A 17,963-nucleotide genomic window follows, 5' to 3' on the forward strand; every position below is an offset into this window, starting at 1 on the left:
TCAGTGCTGCCTTCTCTCTCTCATACTTTTGCTCACGCTCACGCTTACGTTCCTGATACTCACGTTCGCGTTCATTCTCACGTTCGTGACGCTCACACTTAAGAGTAAGTTCTTGAAGCTCACGCTTCCGTTCATTCTCGCGTTCTTCACGCTTACGCTCACTCTTACGTTCACGACGCTCACGCACACGTGGTTCCTGTCTTCTACTCAGAATTCGTTTGCCCATTTGTTCTATGAATTTCAAATCATTGCTACTTTCTAGAATGGTTTTACGAATCTCTGATTCCCCCAAGTCCTCATCTACGTTTACCTCGATCTCCTCACACAACCACAACAGGTCAGCTCTCGTCAAACACATTAGGACCATGGTCGCTACTTTAAGCTTTGGCTCTGCTGTCACACAATACTTGTTGCGATACCCACGCAAATCAAAATACAAGTAATAGATCCCAGCGAATCAAATCCAAAAACGCAGTGAAATTGAAGCCTGGTAAATCTTACAGCCAAAACCAAACGCTTACCCACTGAAGCAGCACCATATCACCAGTCCTTCCCCGCCGTATCCAGTCAGTTGCAAAAGGTGGTCAATCTCAAGCCGCCTCCAACTTGATCAGGATGCCGGTCGGTCACCATGTGCCAACGTCCGTCAGCTGCCGTTGCTGTCTCCGAGTCGTAGGCCGATCTAGGAGCCGTAGTCGGATCTCACCGCTGCCATTCAGTTGTAAGATTTTTGGCAGTCGTAGCTGTAGGGATGAACTTCGGAGGAACCAGGAGAGCAGGATTTAATTGCAGGATTTACATTTTGAACAGGACATACATTGGCAGCCTAGCGCGACTCCCATATGGAGCCCGCAAAACTAACATACAGCAAACAGTTTACGAGCACACAGCTCACTAGTTCATTTCTAGTATGACAGAGCACTCAGCTCCCGACAACGAGCACGACACGAGCACTCCCTAGCAGCCGGCAAACGCTGCTTATAAGCTCTCCGCTTGACGTCATAGTTCGACGTCATCGTTCGGCGGGGACGGAGCGGGAATGGTCGGGGAGGTTCGTCCAAGCATTGCAAACTCGCCGCCGCCCCGCACTATGGCTCACACACACAAAGGCACACACGTTCGAGCCCATACACACAAAGGCTCCGGAGTCGACGACCGAGGGCTTCGTAGAACTGTGCTCCGTCTCGGGTGGCGCGGCGGAGTACCACATTCCTGAGCTGACCGCGCGCCACGTGGCTGCCGGTCATCCGCAGTTCTCGGTACCGCCCAGCTTTCAGTGCCGACGTCAGAGGGCTTCGTAGAACTGCTTTGTGCCGGATGGCTCCGCCAAGTACCAATTTCCGGAGTTGATCGCGCGCCACTTGGCTGCCGGCCGTCCGCAGTTCTCGGAAGGGCGCCCCGACTGGTGGGCTTGGAACACGTGCAGCGGGCTGAAAGCTGGCACGTTGCCACCCCGTATGGCCATTCTTAACAACCTCCATGACGTTGCGGGGTTTATTTCGAGGCCTTTGGTAAATCGAAGGGGACGCAGTTTTCGCCTCGGGAATTGCAGCACCTAGTTTCCCTGAGGTAGAAGACTTGACCGGCGTCTCATCGGTGAGATGAAGCGGCGGCGTGGGGATGGAGGACGACGAGTAATGTGAAGAACGGGGGTTGCATCTTGTGGCACAGGAGATTCGAGTTGTCGAGGGGCGTAAGGGGTCATGGTCGGCGGTAATCATATTTAGGCGGCGTACGGAGTCGGCAACGGAACACCATAGCTTGGAGGGGTGGAAGTGGAGCGAAGTGCAGCCTTGCAGCGACGTCAGCGTACGTCAAGGGCGCCGCAACGATAGGCTGTTGAATAGCAGCTGGCAGGCGCTCAGCGACTTCCTCCTTTATGCCGGTCTGTAACCCCGAGGTCAATTGGGAGTATGGTTGCGCGTTCGTAAAGGGCACCAGGGAAAGCTGCTCAGCAACTTCTCGCACGAACTCCTTTATCTGGTGCATTAGAGGTGACTCGTCAACACCTAGCGTCAGACCTGAGACCGGGGCGAATTCTGAGGGCGGATGTCGTGTGACTACTCGCTGCCTTCGAAGCTCGTCCTAACTCTGGCACTGCGCAATGGCGACACACATTGCAGTCGGGTTTCGGGCGACCAACATCTGGAAGGCGTCGTCTTCAATTCCCTTGAGGATATGCCTGATCATGTCGGCTTCTAGCATCGTTGCGTGGACTCTGTTGCAGATTAGCGAGGTCTTCGATGTACCTGGTGAAATTCTCACCTTGTTGCCAGGTGCCTCCGCGCAAGCGTTCTTCGGTCTGAAGTTTACGGACAACAGGACGGCCTAGGACTTCCGTGAAGTTGGTCTTGAACACCGATCATGTCCGGATGTCGGATTCATGGTTACAATATCACAAATGTGCAACGTTGCTCAAGTAGAAAATTACGTTGTTACGCTTTGCCTTATCTATATGCCTTGTAAAGGGGGCCCGAATCTCCGTCAAGTGAACAGAGTTCCCTCTTTCTTCGGGCCTCCGCCATTCTTTTTTTTTTTGTATATCTCGAGAAAAATGGAATTAAGTTCAATTGAATTGAGTCTCAGTGGTTGTGCGCGCTTACTCTTTCGTACGAGGCGAGCCAGTCCTCGACGTCGTGATCTCCAGTACCAGCGAAAATCGCGGCATCCCGCCGACGCTGTACGCCAGGAAAGATGACAGGTGGCGCCGTGGCTGCAGCTTGTTCGGCTGGATCGTCAGGTATGGTTCGAGAAGGCTGGGCTAGCTCATCCGGCAAGAGTCGAGATAGTTGAAGTGTTCGGCTTTGAAGTTGATGGAGTCGTACCCCGCACTTCCACCAATTGTCAAGGTGTTTATTGACAGGGTACGCAAGGAGTGAGAGGTCAAACTCCGTGCAGCAGTCAGAAGCCTGCAATCTGTCAGAACCGGCCCATTGAGTAAGCGCTGGTTATGCGCCTGACTGACCGGCCCTTCTTCGTTGTATATAATATGCTCGAGATACGCCTGGCTAATCAGCGGTTCTTCTTGGTTACAAGTATTCTTTTTTTTTTTCGTAAAGTCGATGCGAAAGTTGGGAGCGGTAAAGTGGGGCTGATCGCTATAAGCCATCTCTTCTCGTATATGGCATCATTATAAGTGGATTGCCGCGATTTCCGCATCGCTGCTTCTCGTTTTTGTCGTTTGCTTCTTCTACCCGTTCTCCTTCCTCCCGGTTCTGAACCAGCGAGTGCCTCTATTAGCAACGCTTTTTCGCCCTTTCTTTCTATCGCGTATGAAGCCAAATATTCTAATCTTCTTACGGTGCGTTCACAATACGTCCGAAATCTGTTCACCGACCCTAACTCGAAGGCATCGACCGACGGCATGCTCAGCTATTCGTAGCAGGCGCTGTGTCAGCGATGGTCTAAAAAAGCGATCGAGCAACACGCTTATTGCTCGCCGGCGCCGCTCGTAGTCTCCGCAGGCGCACTTGCATCGTTTATTCACTATGATTTTGCGTAACTTCGACACGGGAATAACTGTGAATAACTGCCTTTTAATACGTTAGCTTTCTTTAGGTACTTCACGCACTTTTCGGAGGCTATCTATCTATCTATCTATCTATCTATCTATCTATCTATCTATCTATCTATCTATCTATCTATCTATCTATCTATCTATCTATCTATCTATCTATCTATCTATCTATCTATCTATCTATCTATCTATCTATCTATCTATCTATCTATCTATCTATCTATCTATCTATCTATCTATCTATCTATCTATCTATCTATCTATCTATCTATCTATCTATCTATCTATCTATCTATCTATCTATCTATCTATCTATCTATCTATCTATCTATCTATCTATCTATCTATCTATCTATCTATCTATCTATCTATCTATCTATCTATCTATCTATCTATCTATCTATCTATCTATCTATCTATCTATCTATCTATCTATCTATCTATCTATCTATCTATCTATCTATCTATCTATCTATCTATCTATCTATCTATCTATCTATCTATCTATCTATCTATCTATCTATCTATCTATCTATCTATCTATCTATCTATCTATCTATCTATCTATCTATCTATCTATCTATCTATCTATCTATCTATCTATCTATCTATCTATCTATCTATCTATCTATCTATCTATCTATCTATCTATCTATCTATCTATCTATCTATCTATCTATCTATCTATCTATCTATCTATCTATCTATCTATCTATCTACACGTCTCATACCTCGTTACACGTCTCATAACTCGTTTCGACGGTGGCAATACCTTGGGTCGCTATGTGGATTCAGTGCTAATGCATTACCGTCGACAGCCATAGTGAGAGAGGTTCTGCTGCAATTTCTTTTTCTCCTCATAGGTTCCATGCATGAGCAACAAGGCATTCGCGGTTGACCGCGGTGGTAAATCGAAATGACGTTAACCTGTAAGGCGTGCCAGGACACCATCGTGCAAGAATACAAGTGCTACCCAGTGTTGTACATCGGCACGACTCTTCGTAATAAACCGTAACCTTTGATAATATTCTTACTAGAATTTCAGTTCTGGTATTTGTATGGTAATGACTGTATGCCTCATCATGCTTTTCAGGGCCTAGTCGAGCCGCTGAAACCATCTTCGTACCTTGGCCTCCGTCGACATATCATATTTTAGAATAACTATAACAATGAGATTTTATTTGACAAAGAAATAGTCGGTGACAGAGTAAATTGGAATAAGCCTATCGAAAACAAAGCTCCTATAAAACAATGGAAAAATTCCCGACTGGCACCTATGTGGTGTCGTTAGTGCACGTTAGAATATCGAGCCAGCCTGGATGACTGGCCTAGAAAATACGTGTTACAGCAGCCCTTGCTTGACCCTGCACCCGCAACGTCAAGCAAGGGCGAAGAAAGTGCGGCCAACTCATTTTGCGGGGGAAACCGCTCGCTCCAATGTGACTCCATTTCCAAAATGGTGGCGTACCCCGGTGTGGTACGTTTACTATTATTGGGTGTACGTGCGATTGACGGACTGTGTTGGTCAGTAAGACAACACTGTAACGAGTGGAGTTATATCAGTTATTCCCGCATAACGGGCTGCCAGCATGTTGTTGTTTAGGGCACAAACCAGTTTAGTTGGGCCATCGTAGAAAAACATCGCTACTGGAGCCAGGTAATTGTACGAGTTTACTTCTTTCCTATCAGTTACAATTACATGAATTCTCGCTATAACGGTAAGGAGTGCCAGAAAGTCAGATATTGTTCTGCAGTGATTCTCTCTGTTCTTGTCACGGGGATCTCGTAGATCGGCCCTGAGGTTTATACTGTACAAAACATACTCTCTGCTTACATACACGGCGATAGTTTGTCTTCGTTTTCTGCGTTGTTTCAGATTGGGAAATGTTGTTGTTGTTGTTGTTGTTGTTGTTGTTGTTGCTGTTGTTGTTGTTGTCGGTCGTGGTGGTGGTGGGGGATGATGATGATGATGATGATGACATTATATTAAACAGCAAGGCCTGATATCAGAATTCTAATAAATGCAAGGCAGATTATTGAACAAGCTCGTCAGGGATTAAAAGAAAGGGCATCTTCTACAGATGCGTAATTTTTTCCTCGAGGTGTGGTATTTTCTTGTATGTAAATTTGCCAAAATGTCTCGGGCGCACACACCACGTTTCTTTCACTCTGGCGTACGTCCTGTGTACTTAGATATGGCGACACCTGGTGGATGAACGTTCGTATGCTCCGAGGGACGCCATCAAGGCACGTCTACATAAAAAAAAAAAACCGTTCTGTAGGTACACATTTGTTTGTCGAGCAATCCAACAAGACAGTGGTTTCGTAAAACTGAGTTTTGCGAAACGAACTGTGACTGCGCTTTAAAGCAATGAAAGCGAAAGAAAAAACGTTGACGAGGAACTAAGCAGCAGAAACGTTCTTTAAGTAAATAAATTCTATGCGCACCTGCTTTCCGTCCCTGTCACCGTTACCGCAGCTGCCGCTTTTAGCCTGCCGAGTCAACTGGTGTAGAGTTATGGCCAAGTTTCTGTCTTCAAAACGAGTTAAGCACTTGCCCAAAGTTTCTTTACAGCCGCCGTGGGGATATAATCTCAGGCTTTGCTTGGCCGCCTTAAAAAAAATAAAAACGTTCCACCATACCTTCCTGCCGGCATTTCGCAACGCGCAGATGGCTCATATGCGACTTCATTCTCTGAGACGGCGCTTCCATTTTGTTGCCCCTTTGTACATATTCTAAACTAAAAGGGAGATGAACACGTGCAGAAGGTACAATGTGCACGACAGAAAGGATGTACCATAAAAATGGCAGTAACAAAACAGGTCATAGCATAGCATTATCTCGTTTGTTCCATATAGTCCACTTGCTGTCCTATTTATTTACGTTATGCAAACTTTTTTTATTGGTTGCACTGTGCTGAGCTCTAGCCGTCAAGTTGCGTCCTCACAGGTAAGTGCTGGCACCTTTCATACAACAAAACGCGCTGTCTCCTCACATCATCCCTGTTGCGCCCATATAGTATACATTGCCGCGCTAGTGCCAGTAAAAAAGCTTCGCTCGGGCAGCTACTTCATTTAGTCTAAGGCAACAAAAAACTTAATGAAAAGTTTCGCTACTAGCAAGGTTGAGAAGTTGCTCAGCCGATCTGCTTGAGCGGCGACTGTTTGTGTCCTGTGCAGTGTGGTCCGTGAGGCCACAGAGGTGAACGTGGACATGCGCATCGGGGTGCATACGGGAAATGTGCTCTGCGGTGTCCTGGGCCTACGCAAATGGCAGTACGACGTGTGGTCCGACGACGTCACCTTGGCCAACCACATGGAGTCCGGCGGTGTCCCCGGGTGAGTCTCCTCTCCGTCTGCACATTAGCAATCATTGTCAACATTAGTGGCTTTGTTTGATGCAGTTAGTCTTTGAGTGGTTGAAAAAGAAGGCTTAAGGGTTCTCTAAATTACCAGTTACGTTGCTCTCGAACTAATGCGTATGGTATTCCAAAGTCCTTTGGCAAGACTGCAAAATGCTTGCTTATGTAGCGCGGATCTCGCACTTGAGTTTTAGATCGATCACTTTCTTAGGAGCTGTGCCACTGATTTCGGAGTCTACTTAGTGGGGCACTGGGGAGGGGGAGGCGAGTTATTTGTGGATTTCTAAGCACACTGCAGGTCACGCATTTTTCCAGTTGCCTGTCGAGCGCTGCCATGGTAACAAACCTTACCACACGTTTTTTTTTTCTCTTTTCCTTTTTTCTTTTTAGCAGCGACGACGTTGCTAAAGCATGTTAATGTTGCGAAACGCTTACGAAATACGCTCTGACGAAATACAAGCTGAAGCTGGATAACAAAGAATAGTGGACTCCTATAAATAAACCATACTGCAACTCCTCTGCCGCGGTGGTTCAGTGGCCACGCTGTCCCGTCCTGAGCACGGGCTGTCGAAGTGTTTCAGATTTCGCGAATAAATATCAAGGTGCGGAAATATTTTTGTAATTTTGAGTATGCAATCTTGCCGTGCTAGGTGAGTCGTTTTTTTTTTATACTGAGAAAGCAATTATATGGACACTAGGCTCATTTTTGCCGTCGCCGTCGCCGTGATGTTCCGCATACAGTCCAAGGGCGATAGCACCGTCTCCGCGCGTCGTATGCTGTATGTGCGAGTGAAAGCACGCGAGGGAAGCCGACGATCGTGGCTCAATCTCGCGTGCTCGAAGAAAGAAACGGGAGAGCAAACGCGCCGTCTTCCGCCGCGCGAAAGGCCGTAAGGGGATGGGAGGCAGGGAGGAGGGTGGTGTTGTGCTCCGGCAGCAAAGGCGCATTTGGCGACCGCGCGCAAGGGGAACTGAAGATCGCGGCTGGATCTCGCCCGACATATATGGAGGAAAGTGGGGAGGCAGCGTGGTAGGGAGGGCGGCTTCGATTCCGCCAGCAAGTTCGTACTTTGCACGGCCGCACGCGGTCGCGCGCAACCTATATAGAAAAGGATCTGCAGACGGCTCATACCTTTGTGCGCACTGTGTTCTCGCCGCTCTTGCGCTGAAGCGATAGACCGCACGGCCACTTCGCTCTCGGCTGCTGCCGCACTTGCTCACACCAGCGTTTTGACAGCGAGTGCCCGCGCTCATCGAGTGTGATGTGTTCATGTTTGCTTGTGTGCGCTTGTTAATTCATTTAGTAAGCGAATGTTTTCAAGAGTACACGGCCGATAAAACTATTATCCTTACTTCGTATACATCTATACTAATTTGCTATCCCAATCGATGTTTCGCCTTTCGGGCGAAACTGCGACTTTTTTTGAAGTATTCTATGTTAGCTTTCTTTTTATTTTATCTTTTTATTGGACAGTGCCATCAGTTTGTGTTGGCTATGCGCTGCCTACTATGCGTGGCCTACCCATAGTGATGCTGCAACAACAATGAAATCAGTTGTTAGGCAGGTGATTTTATATACGAAAGTCTAGTGACGCCGCAAGCTCCCGTCGCCGCTGCAGCTTTCGCAACAGTAGTCTTAATCAGTAAGCTGCTCGGTCTGCTCATGTAGACGGCGTGCAGGAGACAATCCCGCTGTCAAGAACAGATGCAGAAGCGCAACTTCGAGTGCTTGCATATGATGCCTTACAATCGTTGTGGGACACACCTAGTTGACCCGCCGTGGTTGCTCAGTGGCTATGGTGTTGGTCTGCTGAGCACGAGGTCGCGGGATCAAATCCCTGCCACGGTGGCCGCATTTCGATGGGGGCGAAATGCGAAAACACCCGTGGTACTTAGATTTAGGTGCACGTTAAAGAACCCCAGGTGGTCGAAATTTCCAGAGTCTTCCACTACGTCGTGACTCATACTCAGGAAGTGGTTTTGGCACGTAAAATTCCATAATTTAATTTCACACCTAGTTGCCAGCACGTCTCCATCGACTGGACGCCGGTGTGAAACTTCAGCCTCAACCTGGACTATCCCGACCCGAGACTACGATACTTTACCGATTGTGGCTTGGCATCGCATTTACGAAGTGGTTTATTTCCGTATCGGATTGGAGGATAGCGCAGCGTGTGACCACTGCGGCGACGAGAAGACTATCGAACACGTCCATTGTCCCCGATACAGCGCGCACAGGCAGTCACTCGCGACCGCGCTGGAGCGTCTTGCGGACCGGCCGTTTGCGAAGCAGTCCTGGAACGTCGACCTATGCGGTCGTCACACCAGACAGTGAAGGCACTCTTGAAATGTTTACCTTCGAGTGGCCTATTGAAAAGACTAAGTCTCATGCGCGTTCACGACCTTCCCTACATTTTTTTCCGTTAGTTTTCTTTTTCTATCAGCTGTTTTTTCCGTCTTTCATTTCCCCTTCCCCCGGTGCAGGGTAGCAAACCAGAATCTCATCCGGTTAACCTCCCTGCCTTTCCCATTCCCTTTTTCTCTCTCTCTTTTACCGGAAAACGTACGCTGGGAGCGCTACGTGCTTCGCATTGTTATCATGAGCGCCTGATCACCAATTATATGGTTCGGGGGCTTCTTTTGTGCTTGTTCTTTATTGAAACGCATTCTGTTCTGCATATTGTATGCGTGATTCCAAAGAATGTATGCACTTTTCTCTTCACTTTGTTGAGTGCTTGAAGCCTGCTTCACCCCGCCGTGGGTTGGCCTCCGGGATTGGACTACCTCCGGGATTGGCCCACATTTTTGCCCACGGACGACGACACGAAGAGTGCCGACCAATGAGAGGCTAACAACTTCGCTGTAAAACAGAAAGCTTAGCAAGTTGGTAAATTTCTTAAATTCAAAGCAAGCACAGAAACATAAGAAAAGGAGGAAAGAACAACACTAACGCCACTGTTTGAGCTACGAGTGTTCGTGCTGTGGCGTTAGAGGTGTCTTTTCCGTTTACCTCGCCTCCGTGCTTCTTCGCCTGCTTTGAAATCATGAATGTCGATATCTCGGCCATGGATACCTCGGTCACACCAACGACCAGTGATGCCATCGCTAAAGCGCCGCCAGACCTGGCAGGTGCCGTCGTCGTTTCCTGAGTAACTACACCGAGCCTGTGGGAGGAAACGGGCAACCGCGCAACGGACTCCAGCCGTCCGCCGCGCATCTGGAGGGCCGCTTGATTGGTCAAGCCCGCCTCCGGGCTCATCGGGGATCTAGCAGGATTTCTGACGCCCTAATCCTCTTAGCCCGGACTTTCTCGCCCGCTGCCTGAGGCGACGGCCGTCTGCTCGCTTTTGTTTCTGCCCCCCCCCCCCCCCCCTCGACATCCGTATGGTGGGCGCGTCCGCGTTAGAAGGGAACGACGAACCTCACCGTTGGATTCGCTGCATTTCCCTCCTCCTCTTCTTTGTGTCTTACTCCTATGAGCTTTACGCCTTTCTGAGATGCCTCCAAAGGAGCCTGCAACTCTAGTTCACGTGCTTTTGCTACCTTTTGCCCAACATACAGGACACTTACTCTTGCGAGCACTTTTGTTATCCATTATTTCGTCGCAATTCTCCTCAAGGACTTTTTCCGCTTATTTCTATACAGACTTTCTCGGAAGACAAAGCCCACGTCAAGTCGTGGGCGTTCATTCCGGTATTCATGACGTACTTTGACGACCTCTTAGTTCTGCTCATTCTTACTGCAATCTTACTTTTAAACTCTGTACCGTTGCCGTGAACTACTCTGCGCTCGGCGACCTCGTTGCTGACCGAATGAGAATCACGTACTGGCAGGATCGTGAGATGAATTGTACCTTGAAAGCGAAAGGCAAACAGCCGCTTCTGCTAAAGCCTCCGGCTTAGCTATTTATGAGCGTTCGTGCCGTTTTTTTCTTCTGCTCCGTTTCAATGGACTTCAGAGCTATGCAGCGCTAGTTATGTTTGTTTCATATATCGAGTGCAGGGGAAAAGATAAAGCAACCTGGTATCACGTCCGAATAGCTCCAGATAAAAATTCTGTTTGACGTTCGCTCAGACACTGTCATCTTGAATATTAGCATGTGAAGCATGCATTCTGACTTATCAGTCAACAGCACACACTTATACATAGGTGATAACTTATCTAGTAAATTTTGTTGCTGCTTTTTTTTGCTAATAATTACCGCGACGTCCAGTAACACGTTTTTTCGTGGCACGTGCTTTTACTAAAACGTACGGCACTTCGTTTTAACAAGTGTGCAAATGGGAGCAGTTCTGTACTATATTTATGCAACTTCTACGAGGTACCGAGGACACAACGTCCTTTTCCCCTGCATTTGTGTTTTGTTTTTATGACCACCTTCCTAAAGAGTAGGCAGGTGTTGTGTAATGGCATTGGTCACAGCCTCACAGGGTAATCGTTTTGCTAAGGGTCAGAAGGCGCACAATGTATGTTTTCGCGAACTCTTGTACTTCAATTTTTTATCCGCATACGTACATGTCCCGTCTGTGAAATCGGCCAGATTATGTGTGTCGCCGTGAGGGAAGCGATCACCGGAAGAGGAAGTCGCCAGGAAGTGGACAAGAGACTCGCGCGCCGGGGAAAGTGCGGAGGAGCGCGACGGAAAAGTCTAGGTGGCGTTGAGCGAAGCGGGGAAGGAGAAAGCAGGCGAAGCGTCGCGGAGGACGAGGGTAGGTGGAGGCGCGCTGGGTTGACCCCTCTCGCAGCTGCTACGGGTTCCATGTGCGCTATGGGTGTACGGGGTTCTTCTCGTGATCGAGAGGCCGAGCGCCGAGCGGGAAGAACGGAGCAGTGACGCAAGCGGCGACAGGCCGAGCGCGATTTGACCGACCTCGAAGTCGTCGCCAAGCGCCGCGCACGAGCTGAACAAGTCCGGCGAAAGGCGCGCGCTTGGCGTGCCCAGGAGACACTCCAGTACAGGAAGAAGCAGAAGAAGAGGAAAATGAATACTATGAATAGTACATTACCATATTGCTTGAAATAATAAAGATTGCACATTTCGTTACAGTGCTTTGCCATCTTTCCTTGTGGCGCTTTAAATTTTCTAAATTTGAAAAACGTATAACACATACAAAATAAAAAATAAACCTTGAAAAAAACCGCCACACTTAAAGACATCAAAGCATTTTTAAAAGATTCTACGCGCAATGCACAAAAAGGGAATGGCACACATACGCTTGTGCCTAACTGGCGTTCACGAAGTGAAGCGTCACTGTAACTTTTTTTGATATCCTTTCTTTTGTTTTTATAATTCGTGACGGCGTGTATTTGACGATAGTTCGCGAGAGATTCCAGACTCAACAAGACCAGCGAGGCTCTTCGAGAGATAAGCAGACCAATCACACTACGGGGTAATCATATTTAAGTTTTACGGAATTTAAATGAATTGCCTGTTGCACATAACACTATTTATTTATTTATTTATTTATTTATTTATTTATTTACTTATTTATTTGTACATACTGCAGCGCCATAAGCCCTTTAGCAGGAGTGGATTAACAGAGGAAAATTATGCAGAGAAAAGTACGATACAACGATGAGGGTGATGCGCTAGGGCCATTCATCCTGGATGGCTGATACTAAACTTCGGGGTAAGCATGAGCGAATAGACCCTGGTAAGGAATTCCAGTCTTCTACGAAACGAGGGGAAAAGATGAGTTTAAACATACTAGTGCGTGCAAAGTAGGGCATCAAGTTCAAGTTGTGATGCCGTCTCGTGGATGACGCTGGCGCGAGGTCAGTATAGTTTTTTTTTGAAAGTGTAACGGAAGAATTGACGATGCTGTGCAAGAAATCTAACGATACTATGGTATCGAGAGCGAATTCAAGGAACGAAGTACAGAAGGGGGTGAAAAATCACGATCATAACGGTGACATATAAGTCTTACAGTTTTTTTTTTTTCTGAATTGATTCTAGCCTGTTAATCTCACACTGCTTATAAGGGTTCCAAACGACAGATGCACAGTGAACAACAGGACGGATTAGCGATTTATATAACAGTAGATTAGCATCTTTTGGAGAGTTGGATAATGTACGACGTAGGTAACCTAATTTTTTACTGCTTTGTTACAAATGTAATCAGTGTGTTAGACCATGAGATGTTATGCGTAAAAATGACACCGAGATACTTATACTCAGATACGCTACACACAGCGCGGTTATTGTAGGAATAATGAAAAAAAAGAAGATTTTTTACAGAAGGACATAAGGACGGTTTTATTAAAGTTAATGTTCATTTGCCAGGTGTTGCACCAACTGCAAAACCTAGCAAATAACCCTTGGAGGCGGCAATAATCATCAGAACAGTTAATAACTTCATATAAAACACAATCATCGGCATAAAGACGAATGTTGGAGGAGTTGTTCACAGGCAAATCATTTATGTGAATTAAAAAAAGCAGTGGCCCAAGAAGATGTCCTCCAGATGTCACATCAATAGCAGTAGATTCGGTCGAGTTATAAGAGACTAACTGGGAACGAAGTGAAAGAAAGCATGAAATCGAGTGAATTAGTCGAGGATTATTTAGTACAGCGTTAAGTTTAGCAAGGAGTTTAGAATGTAATACTGTGTCAAATGCTTTAGAGAAGTCTATAAAGATAGCGTCAACCTGTTTGCCAACATCAAGGTTAAGGAAAATGTCATGCGTAAACTCAACTAACTGTGTTGACTAAAACCACGCCTAAACCCATGCTGTATGTTAGATAGCAGATTATGAGATTCCAGGAAAAGCACTATGTGTTTATGAATTATATGTTCTAAGTTTTTGCATCACTGTGATGTTATTGAAATCAGTCTGTAGTTTGATAAAGACTGCTTATCACGGGATTTATTAAGAGGAAGCACTTTAGCCAACTTCCATGAGGAAGGAACAGTGGCAGATGATAAAGATTTGTGGTATATGACCGTCAGATGCATTGATAACCACAAGGAATAGCAAACGAAGAATGCATTGTGTATCCCGCCCGGACCGGTGCATCTCTTGGTATCCAAGTTTAATACGAGGTTAAGAACGCCTTCATTGTTTATGTCACTGTCAGTGATTCCTTCAGAACAAACTATATTGGTGAGAGAAGGAATGAAGTTGTTATCGCGTACAGAACTTATTGGCAGCATCTGATATTACTGACGGATCACTGATGACGTCATTATCAAGTTTGAATGGAGTGGGTGAAGCATCGCGAGGTAAAATAGAAGACCAACATTTAGGAGGGTTAGTTCTTAACAAATAAGGGTTAGTTCTTAACGCGAGAAAAGAAATCCTTGGCCGTTTGCATTTTCAAATTAAGTTCATTTCTTGCCTTGTGAAACCTGTCCAGGGTTATGGCATCGTTGGTTCTTTAAGAACGCCTAAGCCTACGGACACGACGAGATAAATTTCAAGATGTCGCGAGTCATCCAAGGAATGTTAGCATTACTTTTTCTAGTTTTAATGGGCACAAATCGTTGTACACATGACTTGAAAAGATCCTCAAAGTAATTAACAAGACAATTTACATCCTGTCGTTCTGACAGAGAGCAAAACGTATCGAAATGATCAGCTAAGAGATCAGTAATGGAATTGTAGTCCGCACGAGTGAAGTCAGGGAAACTAGTAAACGTATAGGGTGATTTGGAAGTTGGAGAAGAGAGCGATAACAAAACGCCTTTATGATCTGAGATTCCGTCATTTACATCTTAAGAGAAGTCATTTCTCGCTAGATCACCGCTTAAGGAAACCAAGTCGATGATGGAATTTAACCTAGTTGCACTAGAAACCGCTTCAGTGAGCCCAAACGACAAGGAAATATTTATTAATTCATTACAAATTGCTATATCGCGCCTGAGCGAAGGCCAGTGAATGCCAGGAGCATCGAAATCACCCATGCAGATAAATCGTGATGAGGCAATGTTAGTGAGGCACTTGAAATTTGCAATGGCATGAAGGACATCAAGGGAAGAACCGGGTGGACGATATATAACGCTAATTACAATAGACTGATTATTCAAGAAAATTTTACACCACATGGTTGCTTTATCCGGAGGCGAGGGCAAAACTGAGAAACGAAGATCCGAGCGGATAAGCAGGAAGACGCCGCCGCCATTGCCGTGGGTCCTGTCTAAGCGCACGGCAATAAAAGCGGGTGGAGTAAACTCGGATGCATAAATATTACTATGTAGCCATGACTCAGTGATGCCTCTTACATGAGGGGAACAAATAGAAATAAGAGACAGTAAGTCTGGAAGTTTTTAACTATACTGCGAGTGTTAATTTTCAAAATGACGAGGTTATCGATATAGCCAGAACAGTGTCAGGTGTTACTTTTCACCTACGACGCGCGGTATAGCCGGCGCGGATGCAACGGACGCCGGGGCTTCGTTCAAAGCGGCGGACATTTTGGTCCGTTCAGCGCCGCCGATACGCCTCCCCGCCAAGCGCGTCCAGGCATGTTTCAATGCCACGTGTCTTCAAGAGTGCGTGTGTGTGTGTGTGCATGTTGGTGCCCACGCTTGTCAAAGCGCGGCAGCCGGGGAGAGGAGCTCCCCAAGTGTGAAGCGAGGAGGTCTGACCGGCGCCGGCCCGGCGGATGCGTCACTACACTCGTCTCAACCTGTCTCTCAGCGTGTCCGTGCCCCGTCACGTGCGCCTCTGACGTGACGTTCCTTCTTGCCCTCGACTCCGAGACTATAAAAGCAGCTGCCCCCGGAGGCCAAGAGAGGCGCTCCGATTTCTTCCGTTGAGTTACGTGCTCTCCCGTCTCTCCACTTCGGTCGACCTGACCGCCTGCTCTTTTGCGATGCTAGAATAAACAAGTTGTTCTGTTACCAGTCGACTCATGCTTTGCCGGGACCTTCGGATGCTTCCAGTTGTGCCCCAGGCCGCCAGGCCAACGCTACCCTTGGGGCTTGCGACCCATTTGCAACAACGGGCGTCAGCGCTGAGGTTCCAACAACTGGCTGGTAGCGGTGAGATCGCGACAACGGAGGCCAGCAGCGAAGATATGCGGTTGACTGTATGCTGAGCAGCACAACGACCATCCGGGAGCAGTGCAACGAGCCCTGTGTGATGACTGGTTGCCTGCAGCGGAACGACTGCGCTGAATTCTTGGCGGCGAGGTTTGGTGAGTGCGGGACTTTCTTCTTCTGAGTTTTGCCAGGCTTTTGTTAGTGTCAGAAACAGAGCTGGTAATTGTGGTTGTCGTTGCTGCCGGGTTAGTTTGCGGCAAGACAATAGTAGGCAGTAGAGAAAGCAGCATTCAGAGCAGCCATGGATTTGAAGTCGTTGCGCAAACCGAAATTGCTGGAGCTTGCAAGAGAGTTGGGTCTGGATGTCTCAGACAAACTCAGGAAACCAGAACTGCTGAGGGCTATTCTTGAGTTAGAAGCTGAGGATGACGAGCTGTCGGAATGCCTTGAGACCATTGAGGAGAGGGCAAAAAGACAGGAGCGCGAACTTAAAGAACAGAAAGAGCGAGAGCAACAAGAGAAAGAAAAAGAGCGAGAGCAACAAGAGAAAGAAAAAGAGCGCGACCGTCAACACGCTTTGGAAATGAAGCGTCTCGAGGTAGAGATTGAACGCGCTCGTAATGGAAGTCAGGCACACGGTGCAGGAGAACGAGTATTGTTCAAAATGACTGACCTGATGCGGCCGTTTAAGCTTGGAGAGGACATTGGTTTGTTCCTGGTTAACTTTGAGCGAACGTGCGAGAAGCAGGGGTTCTCTCGGGAAACGTGGCCACAGCGCTTGCTCACTTTGTTACCCGGCGAGGCGGCCGACGTAGTCGCTCGCTTGAATAGAGAGGAGGCAGAGGATTTCGACCAAGTGAAATCGAGTCTGCTAAAAAAGTACAGGCTGTCAGCGGAGGCGTTCCGTCGGAAGTTTCGGGAAAATGAGAAAGGCAGAAGTGAGTCATATACAGAGTTTGCCTACAGGCTTATGTCAAACATGCAGGAGTGGCTCAAAGAAGAGAAAGCGTTTGGTGACCACGAGAAAGTTCTGCAGTGTTTCGGGCTAGAACAGTTTTATGGTCGGTTACCTGAGAACGTGCGGTACTGGGTCTTGGATAGGCCAGACGTTAGTACGGTGGCTAGAGCCGCCGAGCTAGCCGAGGAGTTTGTGACGCGTCGGGCTGGCGGAGCTAAGGACGGTCAAAAGGGTGAATTTGGCTCCAAGTTTGAGAGGCCGAAGTTCACGCCCATGAGAAAGCGGTTCGAGGCGAGGCAAGCGCGCGTGTGTTATACGTGCCAGAAGCCGGGTCACTTTTCGGCGCAGTGTCCGACCGAACGTAAGGAGACGGCGGCAGCCGAAGCCGAACGCAGAAAGCGGTTCGAGACGAGGCAAGCGCGCGTGTGTTATACGTGCCAGAAGCCGGGTCACTTTTCGGCGCAGTGTCCGGAAACAAAAACAAAAGTCGTGTTTTTGTCATTATGCAGCACTGACCAGAACATGAAGCTTCTCGAGCCTTACATGCGAGACCTCCTCGTGAACTGGAAAGAGTGCCGAGTGCTTCGCGATTCCGCAGCTACGATGGATGTAGTTCACCCCTCTTACGTAGAACCCGATATGTTCACGGGCGAGTGCGCATGGATCAAGCAAGCCGTGGAAGCTCATAGCGTGTGTCTGCCCGTAGCAAAAGTGCTTATTGAAGGACCTTTCGGAGCGCTTGAGACGGAGGCCGCAGTGTCATCTATGCTGCCCCCCCCCCCCCCCCCCCCCCAGTACCCGTACCTATTTTCGAACAGGTCCGATCACCTCCTGCGCGAGAAGGGGCTTTTGTTTGGTGAGGCTAGCGTTCAGGCCTTAACCAGATCGAAGGTTCGGGAGCTCGCTGCAAAGGCGGTAGTTACGGGGCCGACGTTGTCGAACAATGAGAAAGGGTCAGAGGCGCAGCAAGCCGATATTCAGAGCACGTCCGAACTGAATAAAATTAAGCCTGTAGCGTTGAAGGCACCAGATACTGGAGAGGAAATGCCCGACACGGGAAAGTTAGAAGAGCTATCTGTAGATTTGCACATCGCGCCTACGTCAGACGGACCTAATAGGTTGCTAAAAGTCAGCCGGGCGGC

General features: G+C 47.8%; 1 protein-coding gene across 1 annotated transcript in view; it reads left to right on the plus strand.

The window, feature by feature from the left end:
• The window catches only part of Ac76E (adenylate cyclase type 2 Ac76E), an 875,452-nt gene that overhangs the window by 719,830 nt on the left and 137,659 nt on the right, over positions 1-17,963 (plus strand). Inside the window, exon 8 of the mRNA XM_050195342.3 lies at positions 6,698-6,856. Within this exon, the coding sequence (XP_050051299.2) occupies positions 6,698-6,856 (159 nt within the window). The remainder of the gene's footprint in view (positions 1-6,697; positions 6,857-17,963) is intronic.

Source organism: Dermacentor andersoni, chromosome 1 (genome assembly GCF_023375885.2).
Source record: "Dermacentor andersoni chromosome 1, qqDerAnde1_hic_scaffold, whole genome shotgun sequence".
Lineage (NCBI taxonomy): Eukaryota > Metazoa > Arthropoda > Arachnida > Ixodida > Ixodidae > Dermacentor > Dermacentor andersoni.